This window comes from Chiloscyllium plagiosum, unplaced genomic scaffold (assembly GCF_037043375.1).
Source record: "Chiloscyllium plagiosum isolate Xiang-an unplaced genomic scaffold, Cpla_swu_hap1 HiC_scaffold_2, whole genome shotgun sequence".
Taxonomy (NCBI): domain Eukaryota; kingdom Metazoa; phylum Chordata; class Chondrichthyes; order Orectolobiformes; family Hemiscylliidae; genus Chiloscyllium; species Chiloscyllium plagiosum.
The window spans coordinates 163,986,061-164,007,974 of NW_028270140.1; the positions used below are offsets into that span (position 1 = coordinate 163,986,061).

At 44.7% G+C, this 21,914-nt stretch overlaps 1 protein-coding gene across 3 annotated transcripts in view; it reads right to left on the reverse strand.

The window, feature by feature from the left end:
- The window catches only part of LOC122556264 (nipped-B-like protein), a 547,720-nt gene that overhangs the window by 416,222 nt on the left and 109,584 nt on the right, over positions 1-21,914 (reverse strand). For all 3 annotated transcript variants that reach the window (XM_043702901.2, XM_043702895.2, XM_043702914.2), the window contains exon 3: positions 4,977-5,142. In XM_043702901.2, the coding sequence (XP_043558836.2) occupies positions 4,977-5,142 (166 nt within the window). The remainder of the gene's footprint in view (positions 1-4,976; positions 5,143-21,914) is intronic.

Consider the following 21,914-nt stretch of genomic DNA (forward strand, 5'->3'; position numbering starts at 1 on the left):
CTATGGGGCAACTTCTTATGGGTAAGTTTCACAACATCTTTCCGGTAGGAAGGAGACCAGAAATGCACACAGTATTCCAAAAGTGGTCTAACCAATGTCCTGTAGAGCCACAACATGACCTCCCAACTCCTGTTCTCAATACTCTTGACCAATAAAGGAAAGCATACCAAACGCTGCCTTCACTATCCTATTTACCTGCGACATAAAGAACTTACCTCGACGCCAACGGTCTTTTTGCAGCAGGAGCTGGGCGGAAGTTCAGGCGGAGCGCAAAGCCGGTCGGGAAGGTAAGTGATTACTATTAGAGTGGGTGTGTTCTAAACCCCAGGTCCTACAAAGTAGCGTCTCCCTCCCTCCCTCCTCCTCTAACCTAAATTAAGAGTCCACAGACTTGCCACAAAAAGAGAGTCTAAGGAAGTTTGGATCGAAGAGTGAGGCTTCAGCTCAGGAGTCTTTGACAAGGAGGTTGAGTGAAGTGATTACGCCACAGTTGAAGAGGGTGAAGACATGACTGCCCAGCTGGTTCAGTGCGCTATGTGCTTGATGTGGGAGATCAATGACTCTGGTGTGTCTGGCTCATATATGTGTGGAAAGTGTGTGCACATTCAGCTATTGACCGAGCATATTGCAGCGCTGATGAAAGAACCCGAGGACCTTAGGCTCATCCGAGATCTTTCTGGACAAGACCTTCAGCGAGGTTATTACACCAATCATGCCAGAAGAGAGCAGACTATGAGGAAGGCAGAGAGGAGACAGGTGCAAGAGACCCCGGGAGAAGTATCTGTCAGGAGCAAGTTGAAGCTTTTGGAAACAGTAGAGACTGATGACGCTGCCAGTTCGCAAGGCGGCCAGGTCTGTCAATCAAAAATTGGCGCAGAGGCAGAGCGGAAGAGTCGGACATCGCACAGAGCCATGGTAATAGGGGACTCCATCATGAGAGGAACTGACCAGGGTTTTTGTCGCAGCAGACGGGATTTAAGGATGGTGTGTTGCCTTCCTGGTGCCAAGGTGAAAGACATCGCGGACAGAGTGCAGGAAATCCTCAAGGACGAGGATGAAGAGTCAGAGGTGGTGGTACATGTCGGCACAAATGATGTCGGGAAGAAGAGGAGGAACATACTACAGTGGGACTTCGGAGAACTAGGAAGAAGGCTGAAAAGCAGAACGTCCAAGGTGGTTATCTCCGGTTTGCTTCCAGTTCCTCGGGCTGATGTGGCCAGAAACAGGGAGATAATGGACTTGAACGTGTGGTTGGGGAACTGGTGCAGGAAGCAAGGATTTAAGTTCTTGGATCACTGGGGTATATTTTGTGGTAAGCATAAATTCTACAAGAGAGACAGCTTGCACCTTAATAGGTGAGGGACCAGCATTCTGGCAGGCAGGTTTTCTACTGCAATACCGCTACATTTAAACTAAGTAGCGGGGGGGGGAAAGGGGACAAACTGGATGTTTAAAAGGAAATTGAAGGGAAAGTTAGAACAAGAGAAGTCAAGAAAGACAACTGTATCAATGAGGCAGAAAACTCGGAAAGGGATCATGCTGTAAAGTTGAGTGAAATAGGGGTTGATGGGAAGGGTGAGAGCAGTAACAAATTAAAAATACTATCCATGAATGCACGAAGCATTAGACATAAGATGGATGAGCTTGAGGCTCTTTTGGAAATTGGCAGTTACGATATTGTGGGGATAACTGAGACGTGGCTTCAAGTGAACAGGGCCTGGGAAATGAATACTCAAGGCTACACGTGCTAGCCTAAGGACAGACTGACGGGCAGAGGGGATGGGGTGGCCTTGTTGGTAAGGGAGGATATTCAGTCCCTTGCGCGGGGGTCCTAGAGTCAGGGGATGTAGAGTCAGTGTGGATAGAGCTGCGAAATACTAAGGGTAAAAAGACCCTCTTGGGAGTCATCTACAGGCCCCAAACAGTAGTCTAGATGTCAGATGTAAGTTGAATCAGGAGCTGAAATTAGCCTGTCGCAAAGATGTTACTACAGTTGTTATGGGGATTTTAACATGCAGGTAGACTGGGAGAATCAGGATGGTATTGGACCTCAAGAAAGAGACTTTGCGGAGTGCCTCCAAGATGGATTCTTAGAGCAGCTGGTGCTGGAGCCGATCAGGGAGAAGGCAATTCTGGATCTGGTATTGTATAACGAATCAGAATTGGTCAGAGACCTCGAAGTGAAGGAGCCATTGGGAAGTAGTGACCATAATACAATAAGCTTCAATCTGCAATTTGAGAGAGCGAGGGTACAGTCGGAAGTTACAGTACTTCTGCTGAATAAAGGGAATTATGGAGCTATGAGGGAGGAGCTGGCCAAAGTTCAATGGTGCAATACCTTAGCAGGGATGACTGTGGAGGAACAATGGCGGATATTTCTGTGTACAATGCAGAAGTTGCAGGATCAGTTCATTCCTAAAAGGAAGAAAGATCCCAGGAGGAGGCATGGGCGGCCGTGGCTGACGAGAGAAGTTAAGAAACATATAAAGTTAAAAGAGAAAAAGTATAACATAGCTAAGATAAGTGGGAAAACTGAGGACTGGGAAGCTTTTAAAGAGCAACAGAGGATTACTAAGAAGGAAATACGCAGAGGAAAAATGAGGTACGAAGGTAAACTGGCCAAGAATATTAAGGAGGATAGTAAAAGCTTTTTTAGGTATGTGCAAGGCAAAAAAGTGGTTAGGACTAAAATTGGGCCCTTGAAGACAGAAACAGGGGAATATATTACGGGGAACAAAGAAATGGCAGAAGAATTAAATGGGTACTTCAGATCTGTGTTCACTGGGGAAGACACAAGCAATCTCCCTGAGGCAACAGTGGCTGAAGGACCTGAACTTAAGGGAATTTATATTTGACAGGATTTGGTGTTGGAGAGACTGTTAGGTCTGAAGGTTGATAAGTCTCCGGGGCCTGATGGTCTATATCCCAGGGTACTGAAGGAGGTGGCTCAGGAAATCGTAGATGCGTTGGTGATTATTTTCCAGAGTTCAATAGATTCGGGGTCATTTCCTGAGGATTGGAGGGTGGCTAATGTTATACCACTTTTTAAAGAAAGGTGGGAGAGAGAAAGCAGGAAATTATAGACCACTTAGTCTGACCTCAGTGATGGGAAAGTTGCTGGAGTCTATTATAAAGGATGAAATTACAGCATATCTGGATAGTAGTAACAGGATAGGACAGAGTCAGTATGGATTTATGAAGGAGAAATCATGTTTGACTAATCTTCTGGAATGTTTTGAGGATGTAACTCTGAAGATGGACGAGGGAGATCCAATAGATGTAGGTTACCTGGACTTTCAGAAAGCTTTTGATAAAGTCCCACACGGGAGGTTAGTGAGTAAAATTAGGGCGCATGGTATTGGGGGCAAAGTACTAGATTGGATTGAAAATTGGTTGGCTGATAGGAAACAAAGGGCAGTGATAAACGGCTCCATTTCGGAATGGCAGGCAGTGACCAGTGGGGTACCGCAGGGATCCGTGCTGGGACCGCAGCTTTTTACAAAATATGTTAATGATATAGAAGATGGTATCAGCAATAACATGAGCAAATTTGCTGGTGATACAAAGCTGGGTGGCAGGGTGAAATGTGACGAGGATGTTAGGAGATTACAGGGTGACCTGGACAAGTTGGGCGAGTGGGCAGATGCAGTTTAGTGTGGATAAATGTATGGTTATCCACTTTGGTGGCAAGAACAGGAAGGCAGATTACTACCTCAATGGAATCAATTTAGGTAAAAGGGGCAGTACAGAGAGATCTGGGTGTTCTTGTACACCAGTCAATGAAGGCAAGCATGCAGGTACAGCAGGTAGTGAAGAAGGCTAATAGCATGCTGGCCTTCATAACAAGAGGAATTGAGAATAGAAGCAAAGAGGTGCTTCTGCAGCTGTACAGGGCCCTGGTGAGACCACACCTGGAGTATTGTGTGCAGTTCTGGTCTCCAAATTTGAGGAAAGACATTCTGGCTATTGAGTACAACGTAGGTTCACGAGGTCAATTCCTGGAATAGCGGGATTACCTTACACTGAAAGACTGAAGCGACTGGGTTTGTATACCCTTGAGTTTAGAAGACTGAGAGGGGATCTGATTGAGACGTATAAGATTATGAAAAGATTGGACACTCTGGCATCAGGAAACATGTTTCCGCTGATGGGTGAGTGCCGAACCAGAGGACACAGCTTAAAAATACGGGGTAGACCATTTCGGACAAAGATGAGGAGAAACTTCTTCACCCAGAGAGTGGTGGCTGTGTGGAATGCTCTGACCCAGAGGCAGTAGAGGCCGAGTCGCTGGATTCATTTAAGAAAGAGTTGGATAGAGCTCTCAAAGATAGTGGAATCAAGGGTATGGAGATAAGGCAGGAACAGGATACGGATTAGGAATGATCAGCCATGATCATATTGAATGGTGGTGCAGGCTCGAAGGGCTGAATGGCCTACTCCTGCACCTATTGTCGATTGTCTATTAACTCTTTCATGCAGAAGGTGGTACTTGTAATGGAATGAGCTGCCAGAGGAAGTGATGGAGGCTAGTACAATTGCAACATTTAAAAGGCATCTGGATGGGTATATGAATAGGAAGCATTTGGAGGGTTTTGGGTCAGATGCTGGCAAGTGGGACTAGATTGGGTTGGGATATCTGGTCGGCATGGACAAGTTAGACCAAAGGGTCTGTTTCCATACTGTACATCTGTGACTATGACTCGAAAAGAAAAAGTTAAACTACTTTACGTGAAAGGGTAATAAAAAGCCTTAACATAGTCTGACACTCTGGTGAACATCATCCAAAACATTCATGGTATTCAAAATGTAATCATGGTTGAACTGGAATGGTTAAGTTATTGGATGGATAAGCTTCAGGTGGTAAATCACTTGATCATCAATGTCAGCTCTGTGCTACAAAACAAACATAACATTGTAGGAGATGAAACATTACAAAGTGACAACCTTTGCTGTCTAGAAAATAAGACAATACTTACATATGATCGGTGGAGACTTGGCTGAGGCTGTGTACTAACTGTGAGACAAGACTCTCGTCCCTACAACCCATGAGACAATTTACATCTTCAGCAATTCTCCCTCCAAACAGCAAGCTTTTGGTTGTGGTAGCAGGCAGAGGGGAGGGAAGTGGAAGCTGATTCAATACTGTTCAGGAAGAAAAAAACAAATCCATTCAGCAATCTAACAACTGCAAGTGTTACATGTTGCTATCAAAACATATTTAAAGTCTCAAAAAACACAATAAGCTGACAAAGAAATAAATGTTGAGTCATTTATCAGCTCAACTAATTTATAACTTGGATCCTTTTACATTTCTCACACATTCCATTTCCAAAGCATCCATCTAAACCAAACCCTCCTTAACCAAATGATATAGTAACAAATTTACATGACAAGTTACTGGCGTAAACTGGGATCTATATACTGTTTTAATGACAATTTAACAACAAGATGAGGTGGCGGCGGCTGCCACCATCTGGCCCTTTGAATCTGCTCTGCCATTCAATAAGATCATTTGCAGCACAGACTAAAACGATCTTAATAAATTTTACAATAAAGTTGAAATCTTGAAATACAACAGACAGGTAGTTACAAAATTAAACATTTTTTTCCAGCAGGACTAGGATGCAGGAAACAGACTTGGAAAAGGGGGCAATGTTTCATGCATAACTTGGAAAAAAAAAGAGCTGATTGAATGGGGCATTATTTTCATGAGAACATACAGCAATAATAGTTGAGCGTCGATCTTAGCTGTCACATTCAGCAGGGAGATGTATTGGCTAGTACACTGCCATGGGAATGCAACAGATATTAGCAGTCTCCATAATCTTTCTCTCCTCCATGAAAATGATGGAATTTAACAGTTACATGTCAGGTACGTATTTTGGAAGAACGAACAAGACAAGAGAGTTGTAAATGAATGACAGGACACTAAGAAGCTCAGAGAAACAGAGGGATCTTGGGATGCCTATCCACAAATCCCTGAAAGTAGCAGGGCAGCTTAATGGGGAGTTGAAGCATTTCTCATGAAGGGCTTATGACCAAAACGTTGACTCTCCTGCTCCTCAGATGCAGCCTGACCTGCTGTGCTTTTCCAGCACCACACTTTCCGACTCTAATCTCCAGCATTTACAGTCCTCACTTTCGCTTAGTTGAAGCATACATGCTGCTTGTCTCTATTGGTTGTGGCATGGATTAAAGAGCAAGGTGACCATGTTGGAGCTGTACAGAATTTTAGTTCGGCCACAGCTGGAGGACCATGCATAGACCTGGTCACTGCACTTTAGGAAGGATGGCATTGTACTGAAGGGGTCGCAAAGAAGATTCATCAGGATATTGCCTGAGATGGAGCATTTCACCTATGGAGAGAGGTTGGATAAGCTTGAATTGTTTTCTTTGGAGCAGAAAAGGCGTTGGCAGGGGGGGGATCCTGTTAGAGGTCAAAAGGATTATCGGAAGCATGGGCAGAGTAGAATAAATAATAGCTGTTCTTAGTTAAAAGGATTAAATAACAAGGGGACAGATTTTTAAAGTGAAACTAAGTTAGCTAGAAGGGAATTTGAGGAAAACGGTTTTCACCTAGAGGGTAATGGGGGTTTGGAACATACAACCTGCAAGTGTATTTAGAACATAGAATGGTAAAGCAGAGTAACGGGCCCTTCCCCTCATGATGTTGCGCCAAACATGACACCAAATTAAACTAATCCTTTCTGCCTGCACACGGTCCATCCCTCCAGTTCTTGTATATTCATGTGCTTTTCTAAAAGCCCTTAAACGCCCTTATCGTATCTGCCTCCACCACCAACCCTGGCAGTGCATTCCAGACCCTTATCATTCTGTGTAAAAATAAAACCTGCCCCTCACATCTCCTTTGAACTTTCCACCTCCCCCCTCTCCTCTTAAATGCATCACTGAGTATTAGATATTTCAACTCTGGGAAAAAGATTCTGACCATCAACCCTACTTATGCATCTCAATGTTTTTGATTATTAATGATCCCCTCAGCCTCCACCATTCAAGAGAAAACATCCCAGGTTTTTTTTAATCCTCTCCTTACAGCTCATACCCTCTAATTCAGACATGATGGTAAACCTCTTTTGCACCCTCCCCAAAGCCTCCACATTCTGTAATTGTTTCAGGAAAAAAAAGTGGGCGGCACGGTGGCTAGCACTGCTGCCTCACAGCGCCAGAGACCCGGGTCAATTCCCGACTCAGGCGACTGACTGTGTGGAGTTTGCACGTTCTCCCCGTGTCTGCGTGGGTTTCCTCCGGGTGCTCCGGTTTCCTCCCACAGTCCAAACGATGTGCAGGTCAGGTGAATTGGCCATACTAAATTGCCCGTAGTGTTAGGTAAGGGGTAAATGTAGGGGTATGGGTGGGTTGCGCTTCGGCGGGGCGGTGTGAACTTGTTGGGCCGAAGGGCCTGTTTCCACACTGTAAGTAATCTAATCTAATCTAATCTAATCTAAAAAATACTTCCTGTAATGTGCCATCAGAATTGAACACAACACTAAGTGATAAAGGGTTTTTGCGATAAATGTCGATCATGTCCCTGCTCCTTGGATGCTGCCTGACCTGCTGTACTTTTCCAGCACCACACACTTGACTCTAAACAAAGTTGAGGCAGGAAACTGCAACTTTTAAAATATTTGGATGAGCATTCGAAGTTTCACAATATTCAAGGTTATGAATAAAAATAGGACTAGTTTAACTAGTAGTGTATTTTTGGCAATACAGACTCAACAGGTTGACGGGCCATTTTGGTATCGTGTGATTCTACAATTCATGAAAAAGATGTAGTCTATGCACAAAGTCCACTGTGCCTCAAATTTTGCAGTAAGTAATATTCTGCTCCTTTATTCTTTCTGCAAAATTTAACATATTTTCCTACATTATCCTCTACTTACCAGATATTTGCCTGCTCAAGCTCCATCCATCTGCAACATTGTTGTATCAAAAATCTACTTTCCTACATTTGTATTTTCCACAACTTCTAGTTATCATGCTTTTGCTCCCATCATTTAAATCATTAATACAAATTATAAAAGGCAGAGGCTTCAACACAACTCTGCAGGACTCAGTCTCACTAATTAGAAAAACAAATTATGGTATCATTTTCTGCCAGCCAATCTTCTACCCATGCTAATTTATTAACTCAAACTATGACTTCCTACTATGTGCAACCACCTTTTGGGACACAGATTTCTAGAAAACATTTGACTAAGTACAGTACGTCTATAGGCTCTATTTCATCCATCATGAATTTGCCTCTTCAAATAACTCCAATGAATTAGTGAAACAAATTTCTTTTTGAAAAGATCAAACTGATTCTTCCAGATCACCAGTGCTTTCTTAAGTATAACTTCCTTAACAATCTAGCTTAACACTTTCCTCACAACCATCAAACCTCCATCCATTCTTGAATGTCCGAGGTAGAATTGCAGCCTTTCAGCTTGATGGAACCTTTCCAGAAATCTGCCATTCTTACCTGACCTGAGATTCCAGACCCATAGCAATATGGTTAACTCTGACCCGTCTTATGAAATAGTCGAGCAACCCAAACGGTTTCACCTAAATTGAGCCAAGACAAAGTAACTTGTTATTTCTGTCAGTTAATACTTGAAACTAACTTGGCAAGTGCGTGAAACCATTAAGGGGTAGAAGCAGAAGGCCATTCAATACATTTTATCTACACTGGCTCTAATCCTAGTAACTTTTCCCCATATCCCTGTACACCACTTCTATCCAAGTAATCAATTCACCGCCCTCTTGAATGCCTCAACTGAACCTTCCTCCACTACACTGGCAGGCAATGCATTCTATACCTTAACTATCCACAGTATGAAAAAGTTTTTCCTTAATCACCCTTGCTTCATTCGAATATCACTAATTCTACACTCTTGTTCTTTTTGCTTTTACAAGCAAAAGCAGCTTTGCCCTATCTACTCTCTCCAACAAGTTCATGATTTGCAAGCCTTGATCAAATCTCTTCTCAGCCTTCATCTCTCCAAGGAGAACAGCTCCAATGTCTGATGTTTCTCATTCCTCGAACTATTCGTGCAAATTGCTTCTGCACTCACTCAAATGCATTCACATCTTTCCAAGAATATGATATCTATAACTGTACACAATACTCCAGTTGAGATCTCAAGTGTATTGTACAAGTTCATCACCTTTCAGAAAGCTATTTTCAAATAATGAGATAGCAGTGTTCTGAAGAGTCAAACTGGAGTCAAGACGTCAACTACTTTTCTCTCTACAAATTCTGCCAGACTTGCTGAATTTCTCCAGAATTCTGTGCTTGTTTCAAATTTCCAGCATCTGCATTTTGTTTTTAAATTGACAGCCACCCCAGTGAATTGGTCAACTTAAATAAAATGGAACGTGACCCAAAATGTACTGCATCACTGTCGACATAAAACCACAGAGTCATGCAAGGCTAACTTTCTTCAGACAAGACTCCGTCTGTTTCATCACTTCCTATTGCTTTATGCAGATTAAATGTCAGCGTGCAAACCAGCAAGTTTACTTGCTGATTCAAAGTTTGGGAGAAGATTTGTAGCTCGGGTGCTCGTTGTTGTGGTTCTGGTCGCCAAGCTGGGAATTTGTGTGGCAGACGTTTCGTCCCCTGAATAGGTGACATCCTCAGTGCTTGGGAGCCTCCTGTGAAGCGCTTCTGTGATGTTTCCTCCGGCATTTATTGTGATTTGTACCTGCCGCTTCTGGTTTTCAGTTCCAGCTGTCCGCTGCAGTGGCCGGTACATTGGGTCCAGGTCGATGTGCTTATTGATTGAATCTGTGGATCAGTGCCATGCCTCCATGAATTCCCTGGCTGTTCTCTGTTTGGTTTGTCCTATAATAGTAGTGTTGTCCCAGTCGAACTCATGTTGCTTGTCATCGGAGTGTGGCGCTACCAAGGATAGCTAGTCGTGTTGTTTCATGGCTAGTTGGTGTTCATGGATGCAGACCGGTAGCTGTCTTCATGTTTGTCTTATGTCATGTTTTGTGCAGTCCTTGCATGATAACCAGGAAAAGACAAACACATAACCTCAACACCAAGGAGAGGAAAGCACTAAAAGCACTAAGAAACGATAAGAACATAAATCATACTACCAGCAGACAAAGGCAGAATGACGGTCATCCTGGACAAAGCAGAGTACATCCAAAAAGCACAACAACTACTTGCAGATACCAACATCTACCAAAAGAGGGAGTTTGACCCCACCCCACAGCTCACCAATAGGATAAACAACACACTGAGGAACCTACAAAAAAAATGGACAGATAACCAGGTTTGACCTACAGAGAATGAAACCTGAAAGCAACAACACCCCCATATTCAATGGACTACCTAAAGTGCACAAACCAAACATCCCACTCAGACCCATAGTTTTTTTTATTTCAAAAATATACTTTATTCATAAAATACTTGGATGATTTGTACAACTGGACATGCCATACATATGTAAACATTCCATTTGTTTGCATACCGAAACCAGAGTAATCATTCCTATTTACAGGTCAGTACAATTACATTTCTAGCTGAGGCGTTCAGCAGAGCCCAAATGAATGCGCTGTTCTTCTTAGGCAGGCAGATGTTAGACGGTGGTCTTTCCCCACTGTGCCTTGGCGGCAGCTGCCCCAAGTTTCAGCGTGTCCCTCAACACGTAGTCCTGGACCTTGGAATGTGCCAGTCTGCAACACTCAGTCAGGGTCAACTCCTTCAGCTGGAAGATCAACAGGTTTCGGACTGCCCAGAGAGCATCTTTCACCGAGTTGATGATCCTCCAGGCACAGTTGATGTTTGTCTCGGTGTGCGTCCCGGAAAACAGGCCGTACAGCACGGAGTCCCGCTTCAAGGCGCTGCTCGGGACGAACCTCGACAAACACCACTGCATTCCTCTCCAGATGACTTCTGCGTAGGCACACTCCAGAAGGAGGTGTGTGACAGTCTCGTCCCCCCCGCAGCCGATTCGAGGGCAGCGTGCGGCGCGGCTGAGAGTCCGGGCGTGCATAAAGGATCTCTCAGACAGAGCCCTTCTCACCACCAGCCAAGCCATGTCTTGGTGCTTGTTGGAAAGTTCTGGCGATGAGGCATTCTGCCAAATGGTTTTGACAGTTTGCTCAGGGAACCGCTCGATAGGATCCGCCCGCTCCTGTTCCCGAAGGGTCTCAAGGACACTACGTGCTAACCACTTCCTGATGGACTTGTGGTCAAAGGCGTTTTTCTTCATAAACTTCTCCACGAAGGACAGGTGATACGAACGTCCAACTACTCGGAGCGTTCCGCGGCAGCGAGGCCAGGCCCATCCTTCGCAACACCGGGGACAGGTAGAACCTCAGTACGTAGTGACACTTGGTGTTTACGTACCGGGGATCCATGCACAGCTTGATGCAGCCACACACAAAGGTGGCCATCAGGGTGACGGTGGCATTGGGTGTATTTTTTCCCCCATTGCCCAGATCTTTGTACAGCGAGTCCGTTCGGACCCGGTCCATCTTTGACCTCCATATAAACTGGAAGATGGCCCGGGTGACTGCAGCAGCACAGGTTCTGGGAATAGGCCAGACCTGTGCCACGTATAATAGCAATGACATTGCCTCACACCTGATGACCAGGTTTTTTCCCCGCGATGGAGAGCGACCGTAGCTTCCATCTTCCCAGTTTCTGCCTCACTTTGCTGATACGCTCCTCCCAAGACTTGGCGCATGCCCCAGCCCACCCTGAACCAAATACCCAGCACCTTCAGGTGGCCGGTCCTGACGGTGAAGGGGATCGAGGATTGGTCGGCCCAGTTCCCGAAGAGCATGGCCTCGCTCTTGCCTCGGTTTACGTTGACCCCCGAGGCCCGTTCGAACTGGTCACAAATGCACATGAGTGTGCGCACGGACAGTGGATCTGAGCAGAAAATGGCAACGTCATCCATGTACAGGGAGGCTTTAACCTGCAGGCCCCCGCTGCCAGAAATAGTCACCCCTCTCAGGCTCGCATCCTTCCTGATGGACTCGGCAAATGACTCTATGCAGCACACAAACGAGGCAGGAGAGAGAGGGCAGCCCTGCCTGACTCCAGATCTGACTGGGAGGCTATCTGATTCCCACCCATTGATTGAGACTGCCCTGACAATGTTAAGACCATAAGACATAGGAGTGGAAGTAAGGCCATTTGGCCCATCGAGTCCACTCCGCCATTCAATCATGGCTGATGGGCATTTCAACTCCACTGACCCGCATTCTCCCCGCAGCCCTTAATTCCTTGTGACATCAAGAATTTATCAATTTCTGCCTTGAAGACATTTAGCGTCCTAGCCTCCACTGCACTCTGTGGCAATGAATTCCACAGGTCCGCCAACTCTCTGGCTGAAGAAATGTCTCCGCATTTCTGGTCTGAATTTGCCCCCTCTAATTCTAAGGCTGTGTTCACGGGTCCTAGTCTCCTCGCCTAACGGAAACAATTTCCTAGCGTCCACCATCTCCAAGCCATGTATTATCTTGTAAGTTTCTATTAGATCTCCCCTTAATCTTCTAAACTCCAATGAATACAATCCCAGGATCCTCAGCCGTTCCTCATATGTTAGACCTACCATTCCAAGGATCATCCGTGTGAATCTCCGCTGGACACGCTCCAGTGCCAGTATGTCCTTCCTGAGGTGTGGGGACCAAAACTGGACACAGTACTCCAAATGGGGCCTAACCAGAGCTTTATAAAGTTTCAGTAGCACAACAGTGCTTTTATATTCCAACCCTCTTGAGATAATTGACAACATTGCATTCGCTTTCTTAATCACGGACTCAACCTGCATGTTTACCTTTACAGAATCATCAACTCGCACTCCTAGATCCCTCTGTACTTTGGCTTTACGAATTTTCTCACCGTTTAGAAAGTAGCCCATGCTTGTATTCTTTTTTCCAAAGTGCAAGACCTAGCATTTGCTCACATTCAATTCCATCAGCCATTTCCTGGACTACTCTTCCAAACTCTGGATCAGTGGTGCTGGAAGAGCACAGCAATTCAGGCAGCATCCGAGGACAGGCACAAACGACGTTTCGGGCAAAAGGCCTTCATCAGGAATAAAGGCAGAGAGCCTGAAGCGTGGAGAGATAAGCTAGAGGAGGGTGGGGGTGGGGAGAGAGTGGCATAGAGTACAATAGGTCAGTGGGGAAGGAGATGAAGGTGATAGGTCAGGGAGGAGAGGGTGGAGTGGATAGGTGGAAAAGGAGCTGGGCAGGTCGGACAAGTCCGGACAGGTCAGGGGATCGAGTTGCTGGAGGTTAGAAGCTAGGATGAGGTGGGGGAAGGGGAAATGAGGAAACTGTTGAAATCCACATTGATGCCCTGGGGTTGAAGTGTTCCGAGGCGGAAGATGAGGCGTTCTTCCTCCAGGCGTCTGGTGGTGAGGGAACGGCGGTGAAGGAGGCCCAGGACCTCCATATCCTCGGCAGAGTGGGAGGGGGAGTTGAAATGTTGAGCCACTGGGCGATTTGGTTGATTGGTGCGGGTGTCTCGGAGATGTTCCCTAAAGCGCTCTGCTAGGAGGCGCCCAGTCTCCCCAATGTAGAGGAGACCGCATCGGGAGCAACGGATACAATAGATGTGCAGGTAAAACTTTGATGGATGTGGAAAGCTCCTTTGGGGCCTTGGATAGAGGTGAGGGAGGTGGTGTGGGCGCAGGTTTTACAGTTCCTGCGGTGGCAGGGGAACCTCCTCTGCACCCGTTCCAGTGCCTCCACATCCTTCCTATAGTATGGCGACCAAAACTGCACACAATATTCCAGATGCGGCCGCACCTCTTCAAAGAACTCCAACAGGTTTGTCAGGCACGACCTCCCCTTACTAAATCCATGTTGACTTGTTCTAATCCGACCCTGCTCTTCCAAGAATTTAGAAACCTCATCCTTAATGATGGATTCTAGAATTTTACCAACAACAGAGGTTAGGCTAATTGGCCTATAATTTTCCATCTTTTGTCTTGATCCTTTCTTGAACAAGGGGGTTACAACAGCGATCTTCCAATCATCTGGGACTTTTCCCGACTCCAGTCACATTTGAAAGATCGCAACCAACGCCTCCGCTATTTCCTCAGCCACCTCCCTCAGAACTCTAGGATGTAGACCATCAGGGCCAGGAGTTTTATCAATTTTAAGACTTTTTAGGTTTTCTAGCACTTTCTCTTTTGTAATGGCAACCATACTCAACTCAGCCCCCGACTCCCTTTAATTGTTGGGATATTACTCATGTCTTCCACTGTGAAGACTGACGCAAAGTACTTATTAAGTTCTCCTGCTATTTCCTTACCTCCCATCACTAGGCTTCCAGCATCAATTTGAAGTGGCCCAATGTCTACTCTTGCCTGTCGTTTTTGTTTCTTATGTATTGAAAGAAACTTTTACTATCATTTCTAATATTACTGACTAGCCTACCTTCATATTTGATCCTCTCCTTCCTTATTTCTCTCTTTGTTATCCTCTGTTTGTTTTTGTAGCCTTCCCAATCTTCTGATTTCCCAGTGCTCTTGGCCACTTTATAGGATCTCTCTTTTTCTTTGATAGATTTCCTGACTTCCTTTGTCAGCCATGGCTGTCTAATCCCTCCCCGGATAATCTTTCTCTTCTTGGGGATGAACCTCTGTACTGTGTCCTCAATTTTACCCACAAACCCCTGCCATTTTTGCTCTACTGTCTTCCCCGCTAGGCTCTGCTTCCAGTCTATTTTCGTCAGTTCCTCTCTCATGCCCTCGTAATTACCTTTATTTAACTGTAACACCATTACATCCGATTTTGCCTTCTCTCTTTCAAACTGCAGACTGAACTCTACCATATTATGATCGCTGCTTCCTAAGTGTTCCCTTACTTTAAGATTTTTAATCAAGTCTGGTTCACTACATAGCACTAGGTCCAGAATAGCCTGCTCCCTTGTGGGCTCCATGACAAGCTGTTCCAAAAAGCCATCCTGTAAACATTTCATGAATTCCCTTTCTTTGGATCCACTGACAACATTTACCCAGTCCACCTGCATATTGAAGTCTCCCATGATCAGTGACCTTGCCTTTCTGACATGCCTTCTCTATTTCCCAGTACACGTTGCACCCCTGGTCCTGACCACTGTTAGGAGGTCTGTACATAACTCCCACTATGGTTTTTTTGCCTTTGTGGTTCCTCAATTCCACCCACACAGACTCCACATCATCCAACGCTGTCATTCAGTGCTATAGATTTAATTTTGTTCTTAACTAACAAGGCAACCCTGCCCCCTCTGCCCACCTCCCTGTCTTTTCGATAGGTTGAAAACCCTTGGATGTTTAACTGCCAGTCCTGACCCCCCTGTAACTACGTCTCTGTGATGCCTACCACATCATAATCATTCACGATGATCTGTGCCATTAGTTCATCTGCTTTGTTACAAATGCTACGAGCATTCAGGTAAAGTGCCTTAATGCTAACTTTCTTTTCATTAGAGATATTGGAAGTGATAAGATGTCCTAAGTTATCCTTTCTTTTTGCTGCATTCCCAGTCTGTCTCAAGTTTAAATCTGCCTGCACATATGCTATCTTTCCATTAAACTCCATTTAACCCCTGTCGCTTTCACTTTCCCTTCCCCCCAACTCAGAAGTTTAAAGTCCTACTGACCACCCTGTTTATCCTCTTCGCTAGAACATTGGTACCTGATCGGTTCAGGTGGAGACCGTCCCAACGGTACAGATCCCCCCCGGTTCCAAAACTGATGCCAATGCCCCATGAAGTGGAATCCCTCTTTCCCACACCAATCCCTTAGCCACGTGTTTACTTCCCTAATTTTCTTATCCCTATGGCAATAGGCACGTGGCTCGGGCAGTAATCCGGAGATTATGACCCTTGAGGACCTATACTTCAATTTCCTTCCTAGTGCTCGATAATCCCCAAACAGGTCCTCCACCCTAGCTTTGCCTATGTTGTTAGTCCCAATGTGGACCACAACAACTGGATCCTCCCCCTCCCTCTCCAATATCCTTTCAAGCCGGTCAGAGATGTCCTGAACCCTGGCACCGGGTAGGCAACACACCATGCGACACTCCCGATCCGGCTTGCGAAGGATACTATCTGTCCCCCTAATTATAGAATCCCCTATAACAATTACTTGTCTTTTTGCTCCCCCCTCTTGAATGGCCTTCTGCACCATGGTGCCGTGGTCAGCTGGCTCATCCTGTCCAGAGCCCTTTTCCTCATCCGTACAGGGAGCAAGAATCTCATATCTGTTGGACAAGGTCAAGGGCTGAGGCTCCTGCACTCAGGTTTCCCCCTACCTGCCTCACTTACAGTCACATTCTGATGTCCCTGATCACTAACTGAATGTGAATTACTTAATCTCCCAGGTGTGACTGCCTCCTGAAACAAGTGTCCAGGTAACTCTCCCCCTCCTGGATGCGCCGCAGTGTTTGAAGCTCAGATTCCAGATCATCAACTCTGATCCGGAGTTCTTCAGCAACCAACACTTGTTGCAGATGTGGTCACTGCCATTCACAATGGGATCAGCCAGCTCCCACATCTTACAGCTACAGCACACCACCTGACCAGCCATCTCTGCTTAGTTAATTACTTTATTACTTTGTACAGGTTTGAGTTAAAATATTTTCTGATACCTCTCTGATATTGTCTTTTTCTAAAAACCAATTAATAGATAAACAAAACAAAAAAAAAGTAATTTTTTAGCCAGACACCGATTAAGAAATAGGAAATCCTTACCCTAAGAAAAACCAGAGTACTTAGTAAGGGGTAATGTTGGTGTAGAGCAGTCTGATCCAATTGCAGATTCCCTCCCCAAAGCCCATTTTGGAGCGAACATCTCTCATATACCTGTGTGATATCCTGTCAAAGGCTTTATCCTGGTCTAGGCTGATCAGGCAGGTGTCCAACCCTCTGTCCTGCACCTCGGCGATGGTATCCCTGAGGAGTGCGAGACTCTCAGCGATCTTCCTGCCCAGCACAGCACAGGTTTGGTCAGGGTGAATCACTGACCCTAGAGGAGACCTGACCCGGTTGGCAATTACCTTTGACAGAATTTTTTAATCTGCATTCAACAGTGAGATTGGTCTCCAATTTTTCAGTTCCTCCCTCTCCCCCTTCGGCTTGTAGATGAGGGTGATGCCTTTCCTCATGGATTCACTCATGTACCTGCCTGAAGCATACTGTCATACGCCTCCAGCAGGCCCTGGCCAATCAAGTCCCACAGAGCGGAATAGAGCTCGACCGGTAAGCCGTCGCTTCTGGGAGTTTTATTCTTTTCGAAGGACTCGGGGGCCTTGGTCAACTCGTCCAGAGATGGCGGCTGGTCTAGCCTCTCGTGTGTTCTGTCGTCTAAGACCTCCGTGATAGTGGACAGGGAGGCCGCGCTGTCGGTCAGCTTCGAGTCATACAGACTGGCGTAGAAGGATTTACTGATCCTCATGACGTCAGCCTGAGATGACGTTATCGAGCCATCTTCTTCCTTCAGGCTGCTGAGCACAGAGTTTTCTTTGTGCACCTTCTGGAAAAAGAAACGCAAGCACGTCTCGTCCTGCTCCACCGAGCGGACCCTGGACCGGAAGATTACCTTGGAGGCCTCCGAGGCAAACAGCGAGGCTTGCTGGCTCTTCACCTCCTTGAGGTCCTCCGTGACGTCCACCCATCGTCTGCAGCAGAAGCAGGTACTGCATACTTTCCTGGAGCTGGGACAGTTTTCCCCGCCTCTCTCTCGCCTCCCACTCAGACCCATAGTATCACTACCAGGGACACCATCACACAAACTGGCTAAAGAACTACAACAGAAACTGAAACACCTGGTCAGCAGATCCAGACAGTCTATACAGTCAACACAGGAATTCTTGGACATCATCAGAAATATACACCTAGACAAGGAAGAAACTATGGTCTCATTTGATGTAACGGCACTGTTCACCTCTATCGACAAAACCCTAACCAGAGAAACAATAGCCAACCTGCTGGACATACAGAACAGGCAACAAGACGGGGAACCCATCAACAAAGACTGCATACTCAAATTACTGGACCTGTGCCTCACAACACACTTCACATTCAACAACCAAATATATGAACAAATCAACGGCACACCCATGGGCTCACCCATCTCTGGACTCATAGCAGAAGCTGTAATGCAAAGACTAGAACAAACAGTCTTACCGCAAATTCAACCCAAACTCTGGGTCAGATATGTAGATGATACCTTTGTAATCGTTAAAAACACAGAACACACACTGGATCATCAACGCCACACTCACAGGAATCCGATTCACTAGAGAGGAAGAAAAGGACAACCAACTCCCATTCCTAGACGTGATGGTACAGAAAAGACCGAACGGAGAATTCACCACAAAGGTATACAGGAAAGCCACACACACAGACCAAGTCCTAAACTACGAAAGCAACCACCCCAACACACACAAAAGAAGTTGCATCAAGACACTGTTCAAAAGGGCCACAACACACTGCAGTACACCAGAACTGCAAAAAGTGGAAGAAGAACACTTCTACAATGTATTTGCCAAAAACGGATACCCCCGCATTTCATCAACAGATGCCTAAGGGAAAGACAACGGGATGAGGACGTGCCACAACCCAAAGGACTAGCCACACTACCATACATCAAAAAACATTTCTGAACTGACAGCCAGACTACTGCGACCACTAGGACGCATAACAACACACAAACCAACAGCCACTCTCAGACAACTCACCAGGACGAAGGACCCGATACCCAGCATGAGCAAAACCAATGTAGTATACAAAATCCCATGCAAGGACTGCATAAAACACTACATAGGACAAACAGGAAGACAGCTAACGGTCCGCATCCATGAACACCAACTAGCCACAAAACGACATGACCAGCTATCCTTAGTAGCCACACACTCACGATGATAAGCAACATGAGTTCGACTGGGACAATACTATTATAGGATATACCAAACAGAGAACAGTCAGGGAATTCCTAGAGGCATGGCACTCATCCACAGATTCAATCAATAAGCACATCGACCTGGACCCAATATACCGGTCACTGCAGCGGACAGCTGGAACTGAAAACCGGAAGCAGCAGGTACAAATCACTATAAATGCCGGAGGAAACATCACAGAAGCGTTTCACAGGAGGCTCCCAAGCACTGAGGATGTCACCTAGACAGGGGACGAAACGTCTGCAACACAAATTATTTGCTGATTCTTATGATGAGCCTAAAATACCTGCATCTAGTTATCTAGATACAAAAATGTTTTGCATTTTGTTCACACTCCCTCTAGTGGAACAAAGCCAGTCATTCAATGTCTGGCTCACATTTCAACCAGAAATAAGCAAAGTTTTCAATTAAACATGTATCTTTTGATTGTAAGTGAAACATTACACACCTGATCTAGTTTTCAGAAATAAGCATCAGGATAATCCTGTGGTGGTGGACACAGGCTTGATAGGAGATTTCAAAAGAGAGTTGGATATATATTTGAAAGTGAAGTTAAAGGGCTACAGTGTTGGGCTAGAAAGCGGGAGTACCTAGGTAACTCCCGAGAGCTCGTGCAGACACAACAGTCAAATGGCCACCTCCTATAGTAAAATTCTGATTCTATCCTTCACGGTCATTTTTATGCAAACAAAATTTGCTCGGCACAACATCGTGGGCTGAAGGGCCTGTTCTGTGCTGTACTGTTCTATGTTCTATGAACCAGTTAATTAGACATAAATTTCACAATGCTATCAGAACTCCAAACAGATCCAAATTGATGTCTAAATAGGAAATCTATCATAAAGACAGGAAATTGGTCATAATGGGCAAATTACAGTCAGCTCTTCTATAATGCAATGTTGTGTTCTTGTGCAAACTCCATTACAGAAAAATCACACTTTAGAAACAACGTTTAAAGTGCTGGAGGACTACAGCGCTTTGGAAACAGCATTCCCCATTCATCAGTCGTGTTACAGCAAATTTGCATTGATGAAACACACGTTATAACAGAATGGTTTGTATGGAGTATTGCTTGGAGAAGTCATGTTTTAAAGGACTATGAAAGGATGGATTAAAGTTTCATGCAAATATCTTAACTGGCTTTTAAAAACATTACTGAAAGTTCACATTGCATTGTCTCCCTGCACATTTCATGACCAGTGGTAACTACTGGGCTCTTTAGAGTGATCTGCTTGAACAGGTTCTCATTTTATATGGTTCAGTTGGAGAAAGGTCTATTAGGATCGTGTATCCAGTGGATACCACTCATTTGAGAAGAAACCCTCTTGTTGAGTTCAGAGTGAATCCTATTTGTTCCTTTAAAAACAGCAACTGAAGAATATCTCAAGATTACATTTTCTGAGAGACTGCATGGCTTCAGAGATCATCGTGCATAGTCAGTGATGATCAAGAATAGCCATTGACTAAAAGGTTTTCTTTCAGAAGGCAAATCTCTAAACAAATTCATTTCTTTCGCATTTTCTGGAGAGAGCAAAATGCTTGTGTTTTGAGGATATTTAGAGAGTTAAGCTTTTCTACTTCCAGATTACACTGTATATTAAGCAATTATTGAATTTTTATTGAATAAGTTTTATTTTGATAGTAAACCAATAATTGTGTTTTAATAGCATGGTTGTTTGATGTTCTTTAATACCTGATGAGGTATTTAATCGGTCACCTTGGCAAATGGGAAAGGCATTTTCATTTTACATCGTCAATGAAGCAGTGGGACAACAGTGACAATGCACTTCTCCGGCCTGGGCCAAAACAATTAATAATTAAAAGGCACACATTTAGCCCCTAATTCGGCACCAGAAAGGGTTTTACACATGGTAAGAGGAAGTAGATTTTGCCCAAGTCAATGACTGGTAAAGTACTTGAGATATTGGATGGGTTAAAACTAATTAAGTTTTACAAAAGCCGCCTGAACTAACATATGTTCCATGGTGAAGAGAGAAATCACAAAGACTATCTTTAGTTGCAAAGCATTTCTTCAGAGGGGAAAACACAACAGGAATTTCTCTCCCATTCCACATTTCTCCTGCATCACTATTTGTCTCTTGCATTTTTCTTTAAATTCATTCATGGACTGTGGACATTGGACAGCATTTATTTCAGATTCCCAATTATGCTGGAGATGGCACGGTGAGTATCTTCCCAAGGAACTCCCCAGGATCTTACTAATCAACCAGTAAAACAGAGATTCAGAAGATCCAGTTTCTCATAACAAAAGTGCAGATATGAGGAAGCCAATTCAGGCCCCTAAGTGAGGATCATTGCACAATTGCAGTTTGTTTGTACCTGACTGCCCCAACCTGGTTTTTTTCACAATATTCTTTGACACTCAACTTGCATAAAACACACATTTGTTTAGTTTTAAATTTTAACTGTAGTGCTTTCAGGTAACCTTACTCAATTGACTTTTACTTTCATTGCTCCCTGCTAAACATTTGTACTCTCACTCCATGGTGCAATTTTCTCTCAAATTAAGCCTTGAAGTTGATGTGGTTTTGTTACACAGGAAATTCCCCACAAGTTATGAATAGGTTCCACTCCCAAGTAGAAGTCGATTTGTATTTAAGTCAGAACACAGTGCAGAACAACGTCAATTATCCAAACAAGATGGGCAGAAAGTATTTGTTCAGATAGCTGATTGTTTGGATAGCAGTTTTACGGTACCTTGACATCCTGTTCGGATAATCTGAAATCGGATCATTGACGTTCAGATAGCAGAGGTTGTTCTGTACATTATAAATATCCAATCACAAGTATGAAAGAAAGTTCGCAAGTGAGATCCTCAAAAATAATAAGAATATGGAATTTTGTTCATACTAGTGTACGTTGGGGAACTCCGTGCCAATGCTCACTTCTATTATTTTTATAAAAGAGCTTCAGTAGCCTACTCTATGAGTGTTTATTCTCTCCCACATATAAATCTTCACATTTTCGAA